The 21,752-nt window shown below is 31.3% G+C and overlaps 3 protein-coding genes across 4 annotated transcripts; 1 reads left to right on the forward strand and 2 right to left on the reverse strand.

Annotated features, from left to right (window-relative positions):
• Positions 1–3,181: 3,181 nt before the first annotated feature.
• Positions 3,182–7,527, reverse strand: LOC139995897 (venom acid phosphatase Acph-1). 2 transcript variants are annotated; one of them, XM_072019834.1, is made up of 7 exons: positions 7,360–7,527; positions 6,107–6,159; positions 5,717–5,821; positions 5,380–5,645; positions 5,054–5,210; positions 4,525–4,854; positions 3,182–4,133 (listed from the first exon to the last, which is right to left on the reverse strand). In XM_072019834.1, exons 1-7 carry the CDS (start codon positions 7,361–7,363, stop codon positions 3,936–3,938), a joined length of 1,113 nt encoding a protein of 370 aa, XP_071875935.1. In that variant the 5' UTR covers positions 7,364–7,527; the 3' UTR covers positions 3,182–3,935. The 2 variants fall into 2 exon arrangements, with proteins under 2 accessions (XP_071875935.1, XP_071875934.1); XM_072019833.1 differs by lacking the exon at positions 7,360–7,527 and having other exon boundaries at positions 6,107–6,338.
• A 1,697-nt stretch (positions 7,528–9,224) lies between these two features.
• Positions 9,225–11,826, forward strand: Cpsf73 (cleavage and polyadenylation specificity factor 73). The gene has a single exon (XM_072019956.1). The coding sequence runs from the start codon at positions 9,661–9,663 to the stop codon at positions 11,719–11,721; it is 2,061 nt and encodes a 686-aa protein (XP_071876057.1). The 5' UTR covers positions 9,225–9,660; the 3' UTR covers positions 11,722–11,826.
• Positions 11,795–21,616, reverse strand: Dnapol-theta (DNA polymerase theta). The gene is made up of 21 exons (XM_072019955.1): positions 20,591–21,616; positions 20,254–20,484; positions 19,923–20,176; positions 19,697–19,829; positions 19,421–19,622; positions 19,125–19,320; positions 18,883–19,052; positions 18,517–18,784; positions 18,103–18,433; positions 17,858–17,999; positions 17,545–17,788; positions 17,340–17,481; positions 14,995–16,987; positions 14,722–14,930; positions 14,421–14,622; positions 14,158–14,339; positions 13,960–14,079; positions 13,206–13,541; positions 12,873–13,137; positions 12,557–12,783; positions 11,795–12,478 (listed from the first exon to the last, which is right to left on the reverse strand). The coding sequence occupies exons 1-21, from the start codon at positions 21,299–21,301 to the stop codon at positions 12,338–12,340; spliced, it is 6,699 nt and encodes a 2,232-aa protein (XP_071876056.1). The 5' UTR covers positions 21,302–21,616; the 3' UTR covers positions 11,795–12,337.
• Positions 21,617–21,752: the final 136 nt, after the last annotated feature.

Consider the following 21,752-nt stretch of genomic DNA (forward strand, 5'->3'; position numbering starts at 1 on the left):
TCGCCTTCCGGTGGAAACACGAAAATCAGTCTCGGCGTGTAGCTTGATTTCGATCGAGCCCCACATAGGTAGACACAGAGAATGTGACAGACACGAGAGCCAGGAGCATGTACAGCCAATCAGCGGTTTTTCCTAGACTGGCTGTCATTCAGTCAGCCAAGTGGAAGGACAGGAACGGCTTGTGGTTCGGCTTTGGCATTATTCATTATGCAGCTCACAACACGCCGTCACCTGCCACCGCAGTCCTGCATATACAGTCAGCCTGCCATTGACCACACACGTGTACCTACGTCTACGTACGTGTGTCCGCTATATTAGCTACGCCTAGGAAGAATTTATCTTTTTTTTTTTTTTTCTTTTCTTTTCGATCACCGCTTTCGTTCCAGTTCCGGCGATTCATCGCGAAAATCCGTTTTCCTGAGAATTTCGGTCAAACATCGTCCGTCTATAAACTGGATTCTCTCTCGTTAGTTTCCAGACAAGACTAAAGATATCGCAGCTTTAGATAGTTGGGCTTTTCGAAGAATTCTCTGTAACACATGGAACAGATTTATCTACATCGTAGCGATTTCTGTTGGCGATTGGAAAAATAATCACGGAGAAACTTGTTGGCTGATTCGTACGAATCTTTAAAACAAACGCCTGTTTACTATGTGCGATAGAAATAAAGGTACGATTACAGTACCTACGAAACGACTGATGGAATTTTGTAGAACCGTATAGCTTTCAACGCATAGAATGTTATTCGTAGACGAACAACGTTAAATACAAAGTTTTTCCCGTCTAAAAGTCGTTTCTATCCAAAGTACGTATATTTCGTATACATAGAAACGATCGAATGACAGCTGTCACTGTGTTTATCTTACGCGCGAAGGTGTGAGGTAGGAAGGGTGAGTATTTTTAAGGGTGACCAGAGTGTAACAAGAAAAAACTTTTAAGCCCTAGGGTTCTCTACGAATTGGAAACGCATGCATGGAATCTCAAGCAAAAACGGATAAAAGATGCGTAATAGCAAAATATGGAAAAGGGACTGTTACGTTTCGATCGTCTTACTCTTCTTCGATTTAAATTTTTCTTCCGACCTAAATGTTTACCACCGCTCATGGTATCGCGGTAACGCGTCCCGGCGAGTTAAAGCCGACTAAATCACGATCATTTACGAATCTTAAATAACGATAAGACGGAGAACAGCTTCTAGTTACGAAATACTCGTGACACCTTGCGGAAACCAGACAGTCCATCGTTCCGGCGAATCTTCGATCGGAACCCCGTCTATGGGATTATAGTTTTACGCGTTCCGGCTAAAATTGACTAAATCAGAATTTTCTATAAGCTGATTGACGTATGAAAGAATGGTAAGCCGTGGAACGGATAGGTGGTCCGGGGGGAGGATGGATAATAGGCAGAAGCAGCGGTCGGATTGGTAGCGCGTAGCTTCCGCCACTGACAGCGGCTCCCCGTTCCCGATTCCAATGGCAATATGTTTATACTAGACTGATAATGAATTCATGCTGTGCACGGGGCAAGCTACTTGTGAACAGGTTGCAGCAGCATTACAGATCGGATCGCGCAGATGCTCTTTTGTCGGCAGATGAGTGAGAGCCCAGGGGATGGCGGTGGATGATATGAGATCTGTCGGGGTCGAGGCAAGAATCGAGGGAATCGAACGTTTGCGAAGGTGTGTGCTGTCCGTGTGACTGGATTCGGTCGAACGTGGAGGCGCGTGGAGGCGCGTGGAGGCGCGTGGAGGCGCGTGTAGACGCAACCGGCAGATCCCACGGGTCACAACGGGCAACCATTCTTCGGGCTTAATGACAATTCTGACTATTCTATACCGCTCAAACGCTCGTTTGCGCTTGTTTGTATGTATTATGATCATTTGTAGTTAAGTCGTCGTACTCGAACTCTAATCCGATCACGCCAATCGATTCTTCGCCGTCCGTCCCGTACGAAGCCAAACAACGTGCAATAATTTCTCGCATCGAATGTACTCGTTCAAAACTTTGCGTCTAACGCGATATACGCGCCTATCTCCGCGTTAATAGTTTCTTCAAAAATCCAACATTTAAGAATGACGGTAGATACGTATACGTTTAGGGCGATATCGTTAACAGCAAGAGAAACGTTATGAATTATGCATCGTACGTGTTGGGATCCGGTCGAACAACAAGCACGAGCGGGCACGAGACGATGACCTTATCGAGAAATAAGAAGAAAATAATATACGATACAATTTTTTCGCACGATGTTTGATTATCGGTACGCGCGATAGATTCGCAAAATTTGTTTAAAACGTTTTTACGACTCTTCCGAGATTCTGGCGAACTATCGTAGGTGCGTAGGTCGCCTTATCGAACGAAACGATAAATAAACGAAAAGAAAAGAAAATTGCTTGGATTGTTTTTCGCGGTGCGAGATCGGTCAATGAACGTCGGACGAGCGATTGGGACACGTACAGCGGCCACGATTGGAAGTATGCGTATGAATTGCGTGGAGTACGTATTGATTATTGTTTTAAAAATACGCGGTCTATGGCAAGTTTTGTTGAAAATATTTATCAACTGACGAATACAAAATCATTATTCGAAGCAATGGTTTTGTATACGTAAAAGATTCGATCGAACATGATCGCTGATAGTATAGTTTTACCATAATGCTAGATAATACTAATAGATTGTATAATTTTGATTAAACTATTACAAATTGTGTTTTCAAATTTACAGAAATAGGCTTGGATGACAAGATGGTAATGAAAGATTAATATGTATATATATATATATTAATGCATATTCTACTTTTGCGTAATACTTAATATCTTATAAAGGCGAAAAGTGATCAGAGATACGTAGATAAGTTGGAACTGTATGACTTAAACTTATCATTCCTACATGTACTAACATGCATTACACGCAATTAGCATTTCGTACAAGTATAAAATATCGTAAAAAGAATTTTTATTACAAATTCCTTTCGAATAAATTTACAAGTCATTGTTCTTAAAGTTAAAATACTAATAATTGTATTAAAACTACGATGTACTATATATTAATCTGTCGATTAAATTTAAATCAACTAAGTAGAGAAGGCATGCAAATCGGATGAAATAATATTTGTATTCTTAACAATATTCTATATATATATGTATGTATGTATGTATGAAGATGGAAACATCAGTAGCAAATGTTTTTAAATTCAGCATTTTATATAATACATATTATGAAAGCATGTTATTATTCTATTTTTTCTTATTAAAAGAATTCTAGATCTTACATATAAGAATGTTATAACAATCGATCACTAATTTTTATAGCGATTTAAGAACTATGCGTTCGACGAATATACAAAACTAAACTGGAATATAATATACGTATCTATGTCATCGCAAGATCGGTCGAAGAAGTTAAGAAAAGGTCATACGATCGATAAATTGTTTTGTCATCGGTGGTCGATTAAAATCATTTCGTTAAACATCGGTAAAGATAACTTCCCATAAATAATTATATCGTGCGTCGGTAAAAGGTAAAACGGCGTTGACTATAATCATCGACTAAAATAATAGTTTCAGATTACCATCGGTTGTACATAATACATTCGGCAATTGTAGTTTTAACTTGAGTCAATATATAAAATGTGTCATGAACAAGTTCTCAAAAATTAATCGTATTTAAAATTTAAAATTCGTGTTCGTGATACATGCGCGTGATAAAAGAAGCAAAATTGAAATTGTTACGAAAGATTATTCATTGAACATAAGACAACTTGTTCCTTAACGAGCTTAAATTGAAAATACTTAATATTATAAGTACATATTGTTATCGGTTGGCTACGTTAAGTCATTAGTTTACGATAGTTCGTAAAGAAATTTCTATCTTTCATATTACCGCCAAGTATTACTTCGTGTCGTAATTATATCGTTGTCATAATATGACCAACGTTTAATTAACATTAAGCGTTTCGACGTATAGCTTTTGCAACTCTTCTTTCGATACGTAATCCCATTTGTGGTTAACTTCTTCGTCCGATGGAAGCAAGTCATTTACGATATTTAAATATTGTTCAATTGGACAAATCTCGTCGCATTTTGGAATTTTATAAACTTTCAATTCGTTCGTAACTCCGTTCCAGAATAGCATCTAAAAGAAAAAAAATAATACATATAATTGAGTAATAATAAATTAAAATACGAATTAATCTTTATTCCATCCAAACGAACCAACGCATTGTCTAATATGCTTGCAACAACCAACCAAATTACGAATAAAATAGTTTTTGCCACCTCGCGTTTTGTTGCCAACCATAATTACACATACTCGATTAATCACGTTTCATAACTTTTAATTACTAAGAATTAATATCTTTTTATCTTCGTACGAATATATATTAATCGGCAACTTTATCGATTTTATCGTTAACTACGTTAATGCATTGATATTATTATACTTCGTGTTAATTTTGTCTTAGCCCGTTGAATAAATTAATTCAATTATATACATAGTACATTGATAAATTATCAAACGTAATTACCCTGATGTAGACCTTGTTATTTAGATCTTTCAGTTTCTCAAATATAATCGCAGATCCATAAGGCGGTATCTCGGGCTCGGTTAGATTCAGTGCTCTTACAACAGCAGCGATATTTACTTCGTGTCCGCTATACAAATAAATCTTTCTTGGTTTATCGCGTTTCTCGTTTATTCGAATATTGTCAATGATTCTTTTGATGATCAGACCGCCGTTCAATCGTTTCAAAAGCGGCGTGTAGGAACGAATTTCGTATTCTATCTTCACGATATCTTGTAGCTTTTTGGAAATTTCGTCGGAATACCATTCTGGCAATAAATGATTCATGGTTTCCTGCAAAATTATTTTAATATACATACATCCTGCCCGATTTTTCAAATCTAAATTATTAAAATTTATCAACTGTTTCTGTAATTCAATTATTAGAACAAAATTCTTCAGTTTCAAATCATTTTCGTTATAATCGTTACCAGGTATTACTCGAGAGGTAATATTCTTCTATTCTCGGATTATAATAAATAATTGCTCGTACCTTTGCTACAAGTTGATTGTATATTTCATATGCCACGTGCGTTGTCGTTATATCCAGACCGGTCTTTTCGCTAAGTAGCTTGAATAGATCTTTATAGGGTAGTAGTTTTCGAAGAATATCTTCCGTATTTCTAACTTCGTTCACAGCTTTCATATATCTGTAAATAAAACATCTTGACTTTAATATTTACATTTCTATAGCATACGTTTCGCTTTCTTTTAGTATTTCAAATTGGTGTGTTAGTTTCTTCTATCGTTCTTTCTAAATTTGCGTCTCTTTCGTTTCGATATACGATGAAACAATAGGAAAATGTCTTAAACGCTTACAACGGGGAAAGATCGGGTTTCAGGATATTATCGATTTTCTCTGGCATATAATAAATCGGTATAGGCATCCACGATAAATTTTGATTCCACGTTTGCTGTGGATTTGGATGATAGAGTCCAGCTAACACCAATTGCAGGGACATTTTCGTTCGATCGTGATCCGTACTGTACGCATAAACGTCGCTGGGACGATAAATATCTCCCAAGAATTTACCATAACGTTCTTTTAACATCGTTCCGATCCGATACTCTCTCATCTTTCCTTCCTGAAAACAGTTTATTTGTTATAACATTAACATTTTTATTTTATCGTGTGACGTTCGTCATTGCTGCTTACGTTCGTCAGTTGAGCAAGACCCCACGGTTCATAAATTGACATGTTATGATAATCGACTGGCGATATTTCTTTTTCACGTGGTGTTCTATCTCCATGTCTAAATAACTGGGGAAATTCCAAGAATTACGAATAATACGTATCGAGATATTTTCTTAATTTTTGTAGCACCAATTGTATTATTAAGTATTCGCTGTTGTTATTGAATATTACATTTTCATGGTTAATACGATAACTTAAAACATAATTCGTTATCGAATGACTATTGATAAATTGTAATTACAAAGTAAACAGCTTTAAAATATATAAATTGTAAAATAATCCGAAGAATTATTAGGACAATAAACAACTAAAAGTGGATAAAGTGAAATGAAATAAACGATTAATACTTACTACTTGAACCAATTCCAGGCTAAAGTCCCCATCTGCTACTTCGCAAAATAAACCTACCAGAAGAATAATTATCGTTAGAACTAATTTTATGCGAGACATAGGCGAAGAAAAGAATAAGTCTGTAAGATAGAAGCTTTAAAATAACTGTGTGCTTGAACCGTTTGGCTGTAGAATCGTAACTGTATACGCTATTTTAAACTGAAGCGACAAACTGGACTAGCATATACTCATGACCTTTAGCATCTCGATTCCTTCGCGTGTACTGCTATTTCAACTTGCACTGCAAGTTGAACTTGCTGAATTATAACAAAACACATATATAAAAAGGTCGAACAATTATTTAACATTTTTTTTAAATTTACAATTAATATACCATGTCCGATCATTTCTTGAGATAACATCTAAACTTATGCAATATTATATTTGCATCTGTATGATACTTGTAAAGTAGTAAGAAAGTTTGTCTATTACAAAAAATGTTCCTCTTTTTTAAATTGCCAATATAGTAAAAAATACATGGATGATGTTATATATTTGGATAAAGATACGTCTTCTGTTGCTTTGGCGGTTTTGAAATAAATTCGCAAAATTCTCTTTTCAAATTTTACTTAGATAGTTTCAGGCGCGAATCGCAAAGGGATAATAAGCAAATAAAGAGTATACGCGAATAACGAAATCAATTCAGAATTTAGATATTCGAATAAAAATAATGTTTTTATCTATCTTAACGTCAATAAATAAGATCAGGTATCGTTATCATTTATGGATCTAGAATAAATTCTTAAAAGTTTTTCTCAAATTCGTCAGGTAGTTTTAAATATACATACACTGTGGGGAAAAAGTGGGTAAACAAGAGTGATAGTTGCGAAATGTACATAGCGCAGTATACAGTGTAGTCGTTAGATTATATCCTTCGTAAGCTTCTTTCTGAGAAAATTGACAAATTTCTAAGAAACTTGTAATCTCTTCGTAAAGATAAAAACTAAAATGAGAACCAGCTATTTTATATCTCGAATATAATATTTGTATGTTTCGAAGATATCGTAATGTTTGAATTAATTTGCGGCAGTAGAAATCGAGCTACGCTTGATAATACTATATACATATCCTGGTGCGACCTAGAGTTTGTGCCAGTCAACCTTATGTAATCAAATGTTAAAATTATATAATCAAATGTTGAGCTATATATAACGCGAAATAGACGATAATACGACACTGTAAGTATTTTAATGACATATTTATGTTTTACGTACTCATATTAAAGTGTGAACTTTACTCTTGAAGACACAACGCACTTAGATACCGTTAGTAGATAGATACAGTTAGAACTGTTAGCCAATTATCTTGGAATTACGTTGTCACGAGTAATAATCCGTTAAACTACTAGCATAATCTATGGTCCCACTTTGTTAAATACCTACGCGATCGACAGCTGATAGAAATAAAAATATAAGTCTTCGCGCAAGGTTACGATTGTTTCACTACAGACCAAATATCAAATATATCGTAATATCATAATATCAAATATATGAAAATAAAGATATATAATACTTTTACGTGATATGATCTTCGTGAATGTTACAAATATTTTAGATTTTATTGAAATCTAATCTGGCGCGTTTTCATCCAGACAGTACTCGTAAATGCGCCATCTTTCGATGTTAAACTAAATTATTCTCGGTTAAAGTTCACATATTTTTTCGCGTTGCAGATACATACTAACAAAGTATACAAAACGTTTTCAACAATTAATAATTTTTAGTAACTAAAAGGTATGTGTATAGATACCTATTATTCATTAAATATCGTTGACATAAATTTTATTGCTTTATAAAATATATATATATATATATATAAGTAATATATATATAAATAATAAATTTATTAATTTAAGTACATATAATAATGTAGGCATATGTATCTGCAATGTCACATTTGTCTTTTTCAAACCAATTTTGTATATATAAATCGTCAAAATTTGTTTAAGCTGGTATTTTATTTTTTATATTCTTCTTTATCTTATACATTTCTGCGTTTATTTTAATTTTTTATATCTTCTCTGAATCAAGTGAGAATGAAATGATAAAAATGAGAAATATTTAAATTTTGAATTAAACATATCGTTACAAGGACATAAGAGATGATATATAACTTACAAATAAAAAGGCAGAATAATATAATAATACAAATATAAAATTATATGTTATAAAACAATTTATTTTCGCGCGCTTTGTTAAAATTGAATAGAACGTAGAGACACCACCTGTCGACAGTAACATGTACGTAGTATATGTAATTTGATAGCGTCGGTTGAAATTTTGAATAGTGCGCGTAATTTTTCGTCTCGAATAAAAAGTTAAATATCTATATTATTTTTACAATTAAAACAATTGCTTTTGCACACAGTTTACGAAAGTTGTGTATTCTAACGTGGGATATCAAATACATACGGATATTAGACGCTTGTACGGGAAGGAAATGAAAAATTCGAGTTGGCGATTAAGGTACGAGTTTTACATGTATAATCTAGCTTAGCCTTTAATTTGTAACGCTTTTATTTAATTAAAATCGATGTTATTCCAAGCCTGTTCCAACTAAAAACACTATTTTAAGGTCGAAATTCTATTTAAAATTTCTACAAAACTCAAGTCATTATATCGTTGTATTAAATTTAAGAAAAGACAGCGGAAGGTAGAAAAATTTCCAAATTCCTAGTTTAAGAATCTATCGTGATTTTATGATTAACGGAAATTCAGATAATTCTTTATAATGTATAATCTTTAGTTTTAATATGTCTAATTTTAAAAGTTAATCTATAACTTTTTTTGGAAAAATATATAAATATTTTTATGTATTGAGTGGAAATTTTCAATTATTTTTCTACTAAAATTTATGAATAATTTAAACGAAGAGTATAACTTTATTTCTTTCTTTAATATCAAGTTAAATAAAATATATCTCATTTTTTAGAGAAACTATACCATAGGTATAATTTTACATATTTACATTTCCGTTTGTAAGAATTAAAATATTTGTTAGTAATGAAATATGTGCATATTGTGCATGTAAATAAAATTATATTAAATTTTATACTTACGCTTCCACGTGTAGTATATTGTAATTGTGGCGCTTGTAAATGGGTATTGAATTGCTCTATACGTACACAATAACATAACTTACGTTTTAAAAGTTGGAGTAAACTAATTTAAATATTAACGTGATATCTTGTTGGTAATTTACGAATAACAGAGAAGAAGATTAGATTTGTTTAACTAATTTCATTGAAAATATCTTTCATATATTTTAACCACTAAATCTGAAGTACAATTTTCTAACCTCTATTATCGCGCTATTTATTAGTTAAGTATATGATCATTGAAGATTCATTTTTTCTTTCTGGCGTAACAATAAGATATGTTTGTACAAACAATGCTTATAAACATAAGAAAAAACGTGTGTCATTTGTAACATAATTGGAACAAATTACACATGAGAATGTGATTTATGAATAATTTTTATGATACACTGGATGATAATCACAAAATTATAAAAAAATGTCCGTGAAAAGAAAGCCAGAAACACAAGTGCCAGCCGAAGAAAGTGATTTATTATCGATTAGACCACTTGGAGCTGGCCAAGAAGTAGGAAGATCGTGTATCATGTTAGAATTTAAAGGCAAAAAGATTATGTTAGATTGTGGTATACACCCTGGCTTATCTGGCATGGATGCATTACCATTTGTGGACTTGGTAGAAGCAGATGAGATTGATTTGCTGTTAATTTCTCATTTTCATTTGGACCATTGTGGAGCCTTACCATGGTTTTTACAAAAAACTAGTTTTAAAGGACGATGTTTTATGACACACGCCACTAAAGCTATATATCGTTGGCTCTTGTCCGACTATATCAAAGTTAGTAATATTGCGACAGAACAAATGTTATACACTGAATCTGATCTAGAAACTAGTATGGACAAAATAGAAACTATCAATTTCCATGAAGAAAAAGATGTGTTTGGAATCAAATTTTGGGCCTATAATGCCGGTCATGTATTAGGTGCTGCTATGTTTATGATTGAAATAGCAGGTGTTAAAATTTTATATACTGGGGATTTTAGTCGACAAGAAGATAGACATTTGATGGCAGCTGAAATTCCAAATATTCATCCAGATGTTTTAATTACTGAATCTACTTATGGTACACATATACATGAAAAAAGAGAAGATCGTGAAGGAAGATTTACAAATTTAGTTCATGAAATTGTTAATAGAGGGGGAAGATGTTTAATACCAGTGTTTGCATTAGGTAGAGCACAAGAACTTCTCCTTATTTTGGATGAATATTGGAGTCAACATCCTGAACTTCATGAAATTCCCATTTATTATGCTTCTTCTTTAGCAAAGAAGTGTATGGCTGTTTATCAGACTTATGTAAATGCAATGAACGACAAAATTAGAAGGCAAATAGCTATTAACAATCCCTTTGTATTTAAACATATCTCCAATTTAAAAGGAATTGATCATTTTGAAGATATCGGACCATGTGTAGTAATGGCTTCTCCCGGTATGATGCAAAGTGGACTATCGAGGGAATTATTTGAATCGTGGTGTACAGATGCAAAAAATGGAGTTATAATCGCTGGTTATTGTGTAGAGGGAACATTGGCAAAAACTATTTTATCAGAACCTGAAGAGATTACAACCATGTCTGGACAAAAGTTACCATTAAAAATGTCTGTTGATTATATATCATTTTCAGCACATACAGATTATCAACAAACTTCAGAATTCATACGTATTTTAAAACCACCACATGTTGTACTTGTGCATGGGGAACAAAACGAAATGGGTAGATTAAAAGCAGCATTGCAAAGAGAATATGAAGATGATCCCAATACAATAATGGAAATACATAATCCAAGAAATACTGTTGCTGTAGAATTATACTTTAGGGGGGAAAAAACTGCCAAAGTAATGGGCACGTTAGCAATGGAAACACCAAAACCAGGACAGACATTATCTGGGGTTTTAGTGAAAAGAAATTTCAACTATCATATGCTAGCACCTTGCGACTTATCAAAATATACGGACATGAGTATGAGTCAAGTTATTCAAAGACAGAGCATTTATTTTTCAGCATCATTACCAGTATTAAAACATCTTCTAACTCAAATTGCTGGAAATTTGGAAGTTGTAGATGATAAAAAATTACGTGTTTTTAAAAATATTGATGTCACAATTGATGGAAAAATTGTTACTATGGAGTGGATCGCAACACCTGTAAATGATATGTACGCAGATTCTGTTTTGACTGCAATATTACAAGCTGAGATGATGGAACAACCACCCAAAGTATTACCAGCACCTACAAAAATGGATCGAATGCATTTTAAAGAATGTTTGATAGAAATGTTACAAGAAATGTTTGGGGAGGACTCGGTTCCTAAGATATTTAAAGGAGAAAAGCTGTATGTAACAGTTGATGGAAAAAAAGCACATATAGATTTATTAAATTTAGAAGTTACCAGTAAAGAAGATGAAACGTTTCAACAAATAGTACAAACAGCAGTAACAAAGTTACATCAATCTCTTGCACCTCCCTGTGATACAATTTAAGAAATATCTTTTTTAAGTTACATATAGGATATAATGCTTACAAGATTACTATTATGTATATTAATAGAAAATGTTGAACAACAAAGACTTTTATTTCTTATACAATTCAGTGGTATTATACAACACAATCACTTACTTATACATTTTTACAAAAATAATGATATTAATAAGTAAAAGTATAAAAATTACTATTTTAATCTTTTTTGTATAAATTTGAATCTTAAACTTTGTATCATATAAATTTTGATACTTTATATAATATGATACAAATAGTAAAAAATGTTTGAAAATTCATGTTCAGTAAATATTAACTTATTATTTAAATCTCAGTTTAATCTTCTGAAATATGCAATTATTTATATCATTGAAATATACAATTCATTATTTCATATTACGATATAAAAAAATATGATAAAAAACAGAATAAATATGTACATACAATTCGCCTTACTATAAATCTATGCAAAAATGCACAATATTATAAGTCATAAAAAAAAATTGAAACATGATTGACTACCTTTTTATGTAAAAGTGTATATAAAAAAATTTTTATTTAAGAACTTAATTCAAACAATTAGACAATGTTAAATATTTTCTTATAGAAAAACTTAGTAGATTAGCAAATAGTATATTCAGAAAGATCCCCCCATGCTGGTCCAACTTTAAGTTTCACAGGCAATGGTACTGCAAGTTGACATACTTGTTCCATTGATTCCTTTACTATTTTTGCAACTTGGTTTAAATCATTTATATTCACCTAATATAAGGAAAAGGAATGAAAGATGGTAAAATACAAGCATTCAAAATAGAAAACTGATACAAAGCTATTACTGACCTCATATAAAAGTTCATCGTGGAGTTGTAATACTAGATAACCACCTCTTTGTTGTGCTTCTCTACTGTTACTTCTCAATTTACGAATAGGATTGCTACTAGGCATAATGGTTGTAGCCATTGGAAATTCGACTCGTATTCTTTCTTCGACATTCACCATTGCTTTTTTAGCAATATCAGCTGCAGAACCCTGAACTTTTGTATTCACTGCTTGGCGTTCTGCTTGTACTATGAGATTTAAAAAATGACATTAATTTATTCCTAATTAAACAAAAAAATTTTATTATGGAAACCAATCTATATTTAGGAACACCTACATTTTTCCACTGGGTTTGTACTTGTCAATTCAGGAAACATTCTACGTCTTTCCAGGATAGTTGTTATGTAACCATTTGTACGTGCTTCGTCCAATACATTAGTCAACCACTTAGATATACCTGGGTATGCATTCATAAAAGATTCCAAAAATTCTTTGGCTTTAACTTCGTCTACTGATAAATTCTCAGCAAGTGTTTTCACTCCCATGCCATAGATCATACCATAGCACAATTGTTTTGTATGCTGACGTATTTTATCATCAACCTTTTAACGTGTCAATATATGTCAATAAAATTATTTTTAACAATATAAATTGTTTATACAATATTTACCTGATCTTCAGATATGTGATTCCAATTGGCTGCAATGTTCTTAAAAATATCACCTGGTTTCCGCATAATATCACATAATAGTGTATCTCTCGAAAAATGAGCTAATATTCTCAATTCAAGTTGACAGTAGTCTGCTGACAACATAACATTGCCTATTGCTGGTATAAATGCCATTCGAACACTTATTGTAAAGTTATTGTCTTTAAAATTAAAATCCTTTGGCACATTTTGTAAATTTGGTTCATGCATCGAAACTCTACCCGTTAATGTAGATGTAATACAATTACCGTGAATACGAGAACTGTGTTGAGATAGATTCAATATTGGATAAATAATCTAAAAAATGTATTTCATTATTTTACTTTGAATTATTTAATTAATATATAGAGTAAAATTACATTTTTTCGTCCGAGTTTTAGTTTTCAAAATGCTTGAACTTTGCTAATTATTAACTGGGCATAAGTAAACAATTAGCGGAAAGTTATTCTATATACATGTGAAAGTAAGTTAAAAATGTGGAATATAATTTTCCTGTTTAAAGCTTCATCTTCAAGAAAATAGAGTTTGAACATGTTTAATTAGGAATTGACCAGGCACATAAATAAAATAAATTTGCAAATTTACTATTCTTGAAAACGAAGCTTCTGGTGAAAAAATTTTATTCTACATTTTTTCATAAAGAATCCTCGCATTTACTTATACATGTAATTTCAGTTTTTTAATTTCATCAAAAACTTGTTTAATTTATACATGCCTTAGATTGAGTTGCACTTAATTTACGCCATGACATAACAAGACTAGATACTGGATGATCAGACTGCTCTAATACAGCTTTATTAACGCTAATCTTTTTTCCCTTGTATAAGCCTAAAATCTATACAATTAACAATTTAGCACTTAAATTCAAACAACTGTGCGAATAACAATCCATCTCATTAATATATTTACAAACCTCTCCAACTTGCTTAGATGAGGAAAAATTAAATTTTCTTCCACATAATGCATATGCTCGTTCTTCTAATGACATCATCTCTTCATGGATGATGGAAGACAAATCTTGTAATGATTTTAACGATACACCTAAACCAGTTAATTCCATGCAAGCTAGTAAGGTCACTGTCCTCATTTCAATATCTGAAAATATATTTAATGTTTCAAAAATGTAAAAAAATATGAGATAGAGTAATAACGAAGGATATTCATTATATTTATTACCTTTAAATGTGTATAGTAATGTTGGACTCTGTTGTTCTAACTTGTCTAATAGTTTATCTGTTATATGCCATGTAAGTACAGCTTCTGCAGATGCTCTGAGCTCTCCTGCTATTTCACTTTCGATATACAATCCAGGTCCTACATCATAACATGTACCTATTCTTTTAGCTATGAAACATCCTTGTGGAAAATATTCTTTCACCTGTTTTGTGTATTAATTTAAATATAGTACAATTAGAACATAACTTAATATAATATGTAACTTTATTTATAAAAATATAAAGTTGTACATATTACTTACCATTTCATGAAATGTTTTTTCATGACTGCTCCCGTGATGCAGCCAACCTGCTACTTTTGGGTCTAAAAATTTGCAACTTGCGGTAATATTACAGCATTTATATAAGGTTTTAAACATTTCTTTAGTTGCAAAACATTTTACATACAAAAATGTGTTACCCAGCAATTCTTTTAATAGTTTCATTTGATCTTTGCCTGGGATTTTTAAATCTGAAAATTTATAGTGTTAGAAAGTAAGAGGGAGAAAAATTAATATTAACATAATTTTAAATACCTCGTTCATTAGAGAAAGAAATATAATATGCAATATTGTTTTCCCAAGCAATAGCAGCACCACATAATTTTCTATCCGCATGCACATAATTTTCCATTTTTTTAGACCTCTTTTTTCTTTCAATAGTAGTAGGACCAATGATCTTAGAGCCTATATTATTAGTTTTATCATTATACGATTCACAATTTAAAGCTAACGCAATATATCGTTTCTGCATCACTTCACGCTTAAATAAATTAAATGTGGCTCTATCACTTCCAACTTTTATAATATTTAATGTATTCCAATTAGTTGTTTCATTTACAGTGTCTGCAAGTTCATTTGTTTTTACACACGTTTTAGGGCTATTTTGAATGCTTTTTAAATTAAATGTAGACTTTTGTAAAAAATTTTCCGATTTTATGGGTGTATCTTCGTCTGAATTCAAAATTACACTGTCTATACTAGAACTTTTACTAGTTAATGTTTTTTGTACAAGTATCTCATTTAATCTTGATTTGATTTTACATTTTTCAATTTCTATTCTGTCTGAAACAGTAGTTGCATGATTCTTATCATCAAATATCCGATCAGAAACTTTTTGAGTATACAACTTCTGTTTCCTTACAGAATCTAGTTTACTTTGTAACTTGCTACTTGTAGCAGGTGAATTTATATTTTGGGAAGCAATAACAATGTCATCAGAATCTGATTTGTTTGAATCTAACAATGTTCCGCCGTTCTTACTAAAAACCATGACATTTGCAATAGGTGATTTTGCAACTTGTACATTACTCAGTCTACGTTTCTGTGGTCCTTTTTTTATCTCTACCGTTGAACTACTTATTTCATTAGTTTCTACAAAATGTTGCACATTCGCATTTTTTCCATCTTTGATGCTATATTTAACTGATATATTATGGTTATTTTTATCTTTAATTTGATTTAACTTCTCCATTATTTTCTTCGTTTCATTCCAAGAATCATCTTTCCACGAAAGTGTGCTCTGTTTTACTTGTGAATTTAAAGAATTCTTATTTATATGTTTATCTTTCACATTCTTTTCTGTAACTGTCTCACTGTTGTTAGTACTAGAAGTGATTTGTAACTTTACATCTTTTTTGTCCTGTATTGTTACTTTGGGTTCAGATAATCTAGTTTCTTCAAATTCTGTGAATTGTAGAGAATCAACGATATTTTGTTCAAGAGCATTACAAATTTGTGTGTCGAGATTTAAACTATCATCAAAAAGACTAGGACTTCTCGAAAGAACTTCTGTTTTTAAATCATTCTGAAAACTAGATAAATGCGTAATCGTATTTCTGTAAGATGATACTTTAGTGCTTGTTTCGTCCGAAATTCTTATTTTCTTGATGGGTATATCATTCACATTCCGAATGTTTTGGACTTCATTAATGGAATGTTTAATAGTAACATTTCGGGTACAGTCTTTTTTCCTATCGTTGAAATCGAGTAATGATTCACTATTTCGTCTTGAAGCAGATGTTATTTTAGGGCTACTACTTTCAAAGAAATTAGTTGATAGCTCCTCAGCTAAAGTATCACAAAATTCAGGAATATCTATTTGTAATAATTGATCAATAAGTTTTAAGTCATCATGCTTTGACTCTTGCAATGTATTATTTTCTAAGTTACATTTAGAATCGTTAATATTTTTTGTAACATTTTCATTAATTTTAGATTTTTTATTTTTATCGGATTTGTGATTTAATGATCTTTCTTTTTCATTAACAAAATTGACATTCTTATTCATACTCTCGTTGATTATTGAACATGGATTCTTTTCATATTTATTTTGAATGACAATTTCGCTTAAATTATCTTTATTTTTAGAATTGCTGTATGTAGTTTCAAGTTTTATTTCTACATTTGTGCGTTTTGTTGCTTGAAATCTATCTTGTTGGTCATATAAACTTATTTCGCTATTAGATTTGTTTGTAATGACCAATTGTTCATTCTGTTTCCATGACATATCTTGCAATCTCAGTTCATTCTGCAAATGAAGTGCAATGTTAAGACCCCTTACCATACCATTTAACTCGGAAGAAACCGGGCCCAATCATTGTGCCCGAATGGTCGAGAAAGGAACCGAAGCGACAGAGACAGAGTGTCGGAACTTGAAACATTATATCGTGCGACTGAGTGCGAGATAGTAGCGCTCGTGTTTAGAAAAAAGACACCATTCGAGACATTCATAGTTGGCCCGAGGTTAAGACCACGAGTAAGACTCGTGGTATTCAGGTTTGGCTTAAAATTCTCATCACGACTCAGACTCGTCAAAGTATGGGGTTAAGATATAAAATCATTCAAAAATATCAATCTTTAAAACTATAACTGTTACCTACTTGTACTAACGTTCTCGCCTCGTGAACTAACATCGTTGCAGCTTCATGAGGTGTTAAACCGTCTTTTCCAGTGACAAATACTGTTCTCATTTTATTTCGTTTTGCTGCTTCCGATTCGTGTTCACCGTCCTGTTCTTTTTCACTAAAATATAATTTCAATAATAATAGACTCTTGTTGAATCGATAAAATATTTTACTAATGTACCTTTCAAAAGGAAGTGCCTTATAAAGCGCACGTTCAACATCAAGTTCATTAGCAGTAGCTAATTCTGCTACAGATGTGATTCCATGCTTGTAAAGACTTCTAGCGCGTAGTCCATTTAACATTGGGAGACGCAATAGATCCAATAACTCTCTACATACACCAAACTGTAATCGTGTCTGAAATTGTGAGACTAGTAGTTCTAGACAGCCCCAGCCCAATTGCTTACAAAATTGCGTGATCATCCCTGAAGACCATTTTAAAATATTTATATCATCCAATTAAATATTTTCTTATAATAGATAAGAAATATTACCAGCAAATGTAGAAGCAGATTGCTGTAAAGTTTGCAAAACTCCACGACAACAGCCATATTTTGTACAAACTACATTAAGGGGAACTTCACGAACTAAATCGTGTAATGCTAATGCAGTATAAAATCTCTTATGTATACTAAGCTGAAAATAGAAGTTTACATTATTTAGTGAACATAATTAATAAATATATTCACTCATTAATATCAATTGTTAATATATACTGTTCAAATATAAAATAATTCACCGATTTCCCTGGTCGTATAATGCCTTGAACAGCTAATGTTAAAAATCGTTCTTCTACGCCAACAAGTTGCCCAACCCTACGTTCACTTTCTGACAGCATTCTCCATAACTCTAAAAATGTCATCCAATCGATATTTCCAATTTGATTTCCAGAAGTTAGTGGTGTCACTAGGTATATCACATGTAATTCTGTATCCAACACAAAGCATCGCCTTGCTTTTTGAAGTTCTTCAAGTAAGAATAAACCGTCTCTAGGTGAAATAGAAGCTGCTAAACATGCTTTACCGAAAGCTGTAGCCACCCACCTATGTCCATCTTCAGTTTTTTGTAACCTATGTAATATTATGTTATATGGAGTATAAAAATATCATCTAATATAAAAAAACTTGAAAATAATTATTTTTATGGTACTTACAATAAAAATTCATTATCTACTAAAAATTTGATTGCGTCGTTCCAAGGACTTTTTGAGTTGTACTCATCACTCAAACTTACTAAGGTACACTTAATGTACAATTCAAGATGTAATGGAGTATGAACAATCTCACTAGCTATAGCTTCTAGAAGAGCTCGAATTAAAGGTGTTGAATCCTCAAGACACGATTCAATTGGTTCCAAAGAAGCTGATAACAATATCTCAGCTGCTTTTTGTTCAGTTGGATTACACATAAGTATACTTTCCCCTATGAAGATATAACTGAGTCTATATTCACTTTCATTAACTTATGCATTGAACTAAATTGATTTACTCCATTATTTTATCTGATCTTATTATCTTTACCTGCTGTATCCTTTCCCATTCTGCCTGCTCGTCCTATCATTTGTCGATAGGTAAGACTATCTAGTAATTTTCCAGCAAATTTTGGAGATCTAATAATCACCCGTCTAGCAGGTAAATTTACTCCACTACTTAAAGTTGATGTGGCAACAAGAACTCTTAAAGACCCAGATCTGAAATAATTTAACATGTAATTAATTTGTTTTAAATATTCATATAAGATGGAAGATACGTGAATTAAAAACCTGAAAGATCCTTCTATAATATCACGTTCATCCATGGTAAGACCAGCATGATGAAAAGCTGTCCCGAAAGAAACTGTGTTCTTTAATATGTTATCTAAACCTGTAGGGCTACGTTTTAGTTGCTCCAATGTTTCAGAAATTAATGCAGTATCTAGTTGCTGCCTTAAAGTTTTACCTAGTTTTGTATTTTCTCGACCTAAAAAAAAATTGATTATGAATTATTATTATGAATATTATGAATTATGCAATTATAAGCTAAAATTCAAAATTAAAAAATTTAATATTATTAAATATACCCAGTTTACAAAATGCAGCAGCAATTTGTTCAGCTAGTTTCTCACACCAATTTTTTGTAGAACAAAAGATTAGTACACTATGTCCATCAGATATTGTCTCAATACACAGGTGAAGAATATCATCTGAGTCCATAGTTAATTCTGGCATTGGTGTCAAGTTTCGTATAAGACATAATTTATTATCATATATACTTCTACCTATCTAAAAGCATATAAGGATTTGTATAAAAAATTTCAAATTATAAACATATTACAATTTTGTAATTTGTGAAATACCTTGCATTGTTCATTTAATGGTATTGGTCTGAATTCTGTTTTATACAATTCTGCATCCAACCACTTAGCTAAAATGGACAAATTTGGAAGCGTAGCAGACATACCGATTAATTGTATATTAACACTTTCATTTCTGCAACAAAATAGAATATTAATTTCTATAATTATTTACAATAGTAGCTTATATTTTTCTTACATCACATAGAAATAAACATATTTTAATTACCTTAAAGTCATATATTTTAATTTAGTTAGAAGTAATTCGAGAAGATATCCGCGATTTGGATCACCAACAAGATGTAATTCATCTATGATTACCGAGCCTAAGTTGATTAATTCATTTTCTTCCATTAGATGATTTACTAATGAATTTGCTTTTTCAATAGTTGCTATTGCAATATGAGTTGCTGCAAACCCTCCAGCGGGCATAAGACCGCCCATAAAACCTTCTACTCGAACACCACTATCAGATAATAAATCCTAAAAAATTACAGTTTAACATATAAGACATATATAACATTCCTAAATTATTTACTCATACACTGAAAAGATCTTACTTGAAAATAGTACATTTTTTCTCTAACAACAGAAACAAATGGTAAGATAAAAATTACTTTTTTTCTCCTTTCTAATACTGTTTTTATCATAAGAATTTCTGCTACCAGTGTTTTTCCAGCTGATGTCGGAGCAGAGTATACAAGATTACGGTTTTCTTCAATGACCTTATGATTTGATAAGCATTCAATTTGCCAATCAAACATAGTAATTACTCCTCGTGCTTCATATTTCTGTAACATATAAAAATAAACACTTAGTGTCATAATTGAAATTTAAGAAATAGATAGAATTAACTATTTTGAAATTAGTATAAGTTTATTAGAAATACAAATTTACCTGAAGAATGTTTGGTGGTAGACCCCAAGAAGCTAATTTATTTCGTTCTTGGGTAGGAATAATAGAGATAGAAGCATTTAATTTGGAAGATTTTTCTTTATTACTTACAAGAATATTACTATCAGATAATTTTACATTGCTTGTATCAAACGTAATAGTATTTGTAACATTACTTTTTTCATTACTATTATCAACATGCAAGGTTGACGATTCAGATTTATTATATTGTTTTGGCAATATACTTGTATTTGAAGAATTATTATTTATATAATTCACATTTACATTAGCATTTTCTTTACTAATTCCATATGAATCATGATTCTCTTTTGAGGAAGTAATATTTTTTGATTTTGATTTACTTATATTAGTCCTGCTAACAAGTTTTGACTTTAAAACATTATCTTTTTTAAGTTCTTTACATTTTAAATTATTTTGACTCGAAGTACATTTCCTGTTAGTAGAACTATGCGACTTTCCTTTGATTTCAATATCTTTATCGATATTATTTGATATATTTGTTACTTTAGAGAGAAATGTATCATCTTTGAAACATTTATCTGCATCATTACAATTTTTAGTAATATCCATATTTTTTACTTCAGCCTGAATGCAGGCAGACAGCGTATCATCCCCAAAGGATGGCATTTTATTCAAGCATTGCATTTTGTAGCTTTGTGTTACTTGAATATTGTATATTAAAAATATATACATTAAAATTAACAAAAGATGGTATAATATATTATTCAATCATTATGACTAGATACATGAATTTTTTGAGTAATTTTTGTATAATTTTCATTCATGATTTTCAAATATATGATACATTATTTTGTATCTTCTTGCTTTAATATAATTCAATTAAATAATTTTACTATTCAATATTTACAAATCAAGCAAGTATGTACACGATTAAAATTGAATGTTTGATTCATCATTTAATAAATAATTATAAGAATACAATTTTTTCATTTATGTACAAAACTATTAATTATTTATATTATTTGGAGCAAATGTTACAAATGTTCCATTCTTTTATTTAAAATAAATATTCGACAGAAAATAAATTATATATAATGTATAACTAAAAGTGAGCAAACGTTCACATATTCTTCTTCACAGAATTTTTTTTATTTTGTTTCTTATGAAATTTAGGAAAAAATCA

This window comes from Bombus fervidus, chromosome 16 (genome assembly GCF_041682495.2).
Source record: "Bombus fervidus isolate BK054 chromosome 16, iyBomFerv1, whole genome shotgun sequence".
Lineage (NCBI taxonomy): Eukaryota > Metazoa > Arthropoda > Insecta > Hymenoptera > Apidae > Bombus > Bombus fervidus.

What these genes read in the sequence shown, in the direction of transcription:
- LOC139995897 (XM_072019833.1), bottom strand. Translation starts at nt 6,205, where the DNA reads ATGTCTCGCATAAAATTAGTTCTAACGATAATTATTCTTCTGGTAGGT. An exon ending in GCCTGGAATTGGTTCAAGTA is followed by an intron (nt 5,822 to 6,106) that starts GTAAGTATTAAT and finishes GAATTTCCCCAG; the next exon opens with TTATTTAGACATGGAGATAG. An exon ending in AAACCCGATCTTTCCCCGTT is followed by an intron (nt 5,211 to 5,379) that starts GTAAGCGTTTAA and finishes TTTTATTTACAG; the next exon opens with ATATATGAAAGCTGTGAACG.
- Cpsf73 (XM_072019956.1), top strand. Translation starts at nt 9,661, where the DNA reads ATGTCCGTGAAAAGAAAGCCAGAAACACAAGTGCCAGCCGAAGAAAGT.
- Dnapol-theta (XM_072019955.1), bottom strand. Translation starts at nt 21,301, where the DNA reads ATGTATATATTTTTAATATACAATATTCAAGTAACACAAAGCTACAAA. An exon ending in AATGGGAAAGGATACAGCAG is followed by an intron (nt 18,785 to 18,882) that starts GTAAAGATAATA and finishes ATATCTTCATAG; the next exon opens with GGGAAAGTATACTTATGTGT. An exon ending in AAGGCACTTCCTTTTGAAAG is followed by an intron (nt 17,482 to 17,544) that starts GTACATTAGTAA and finishes ATTATATTTTAG; the next exon opens with TGAAAAAGAACAGGACGGTG.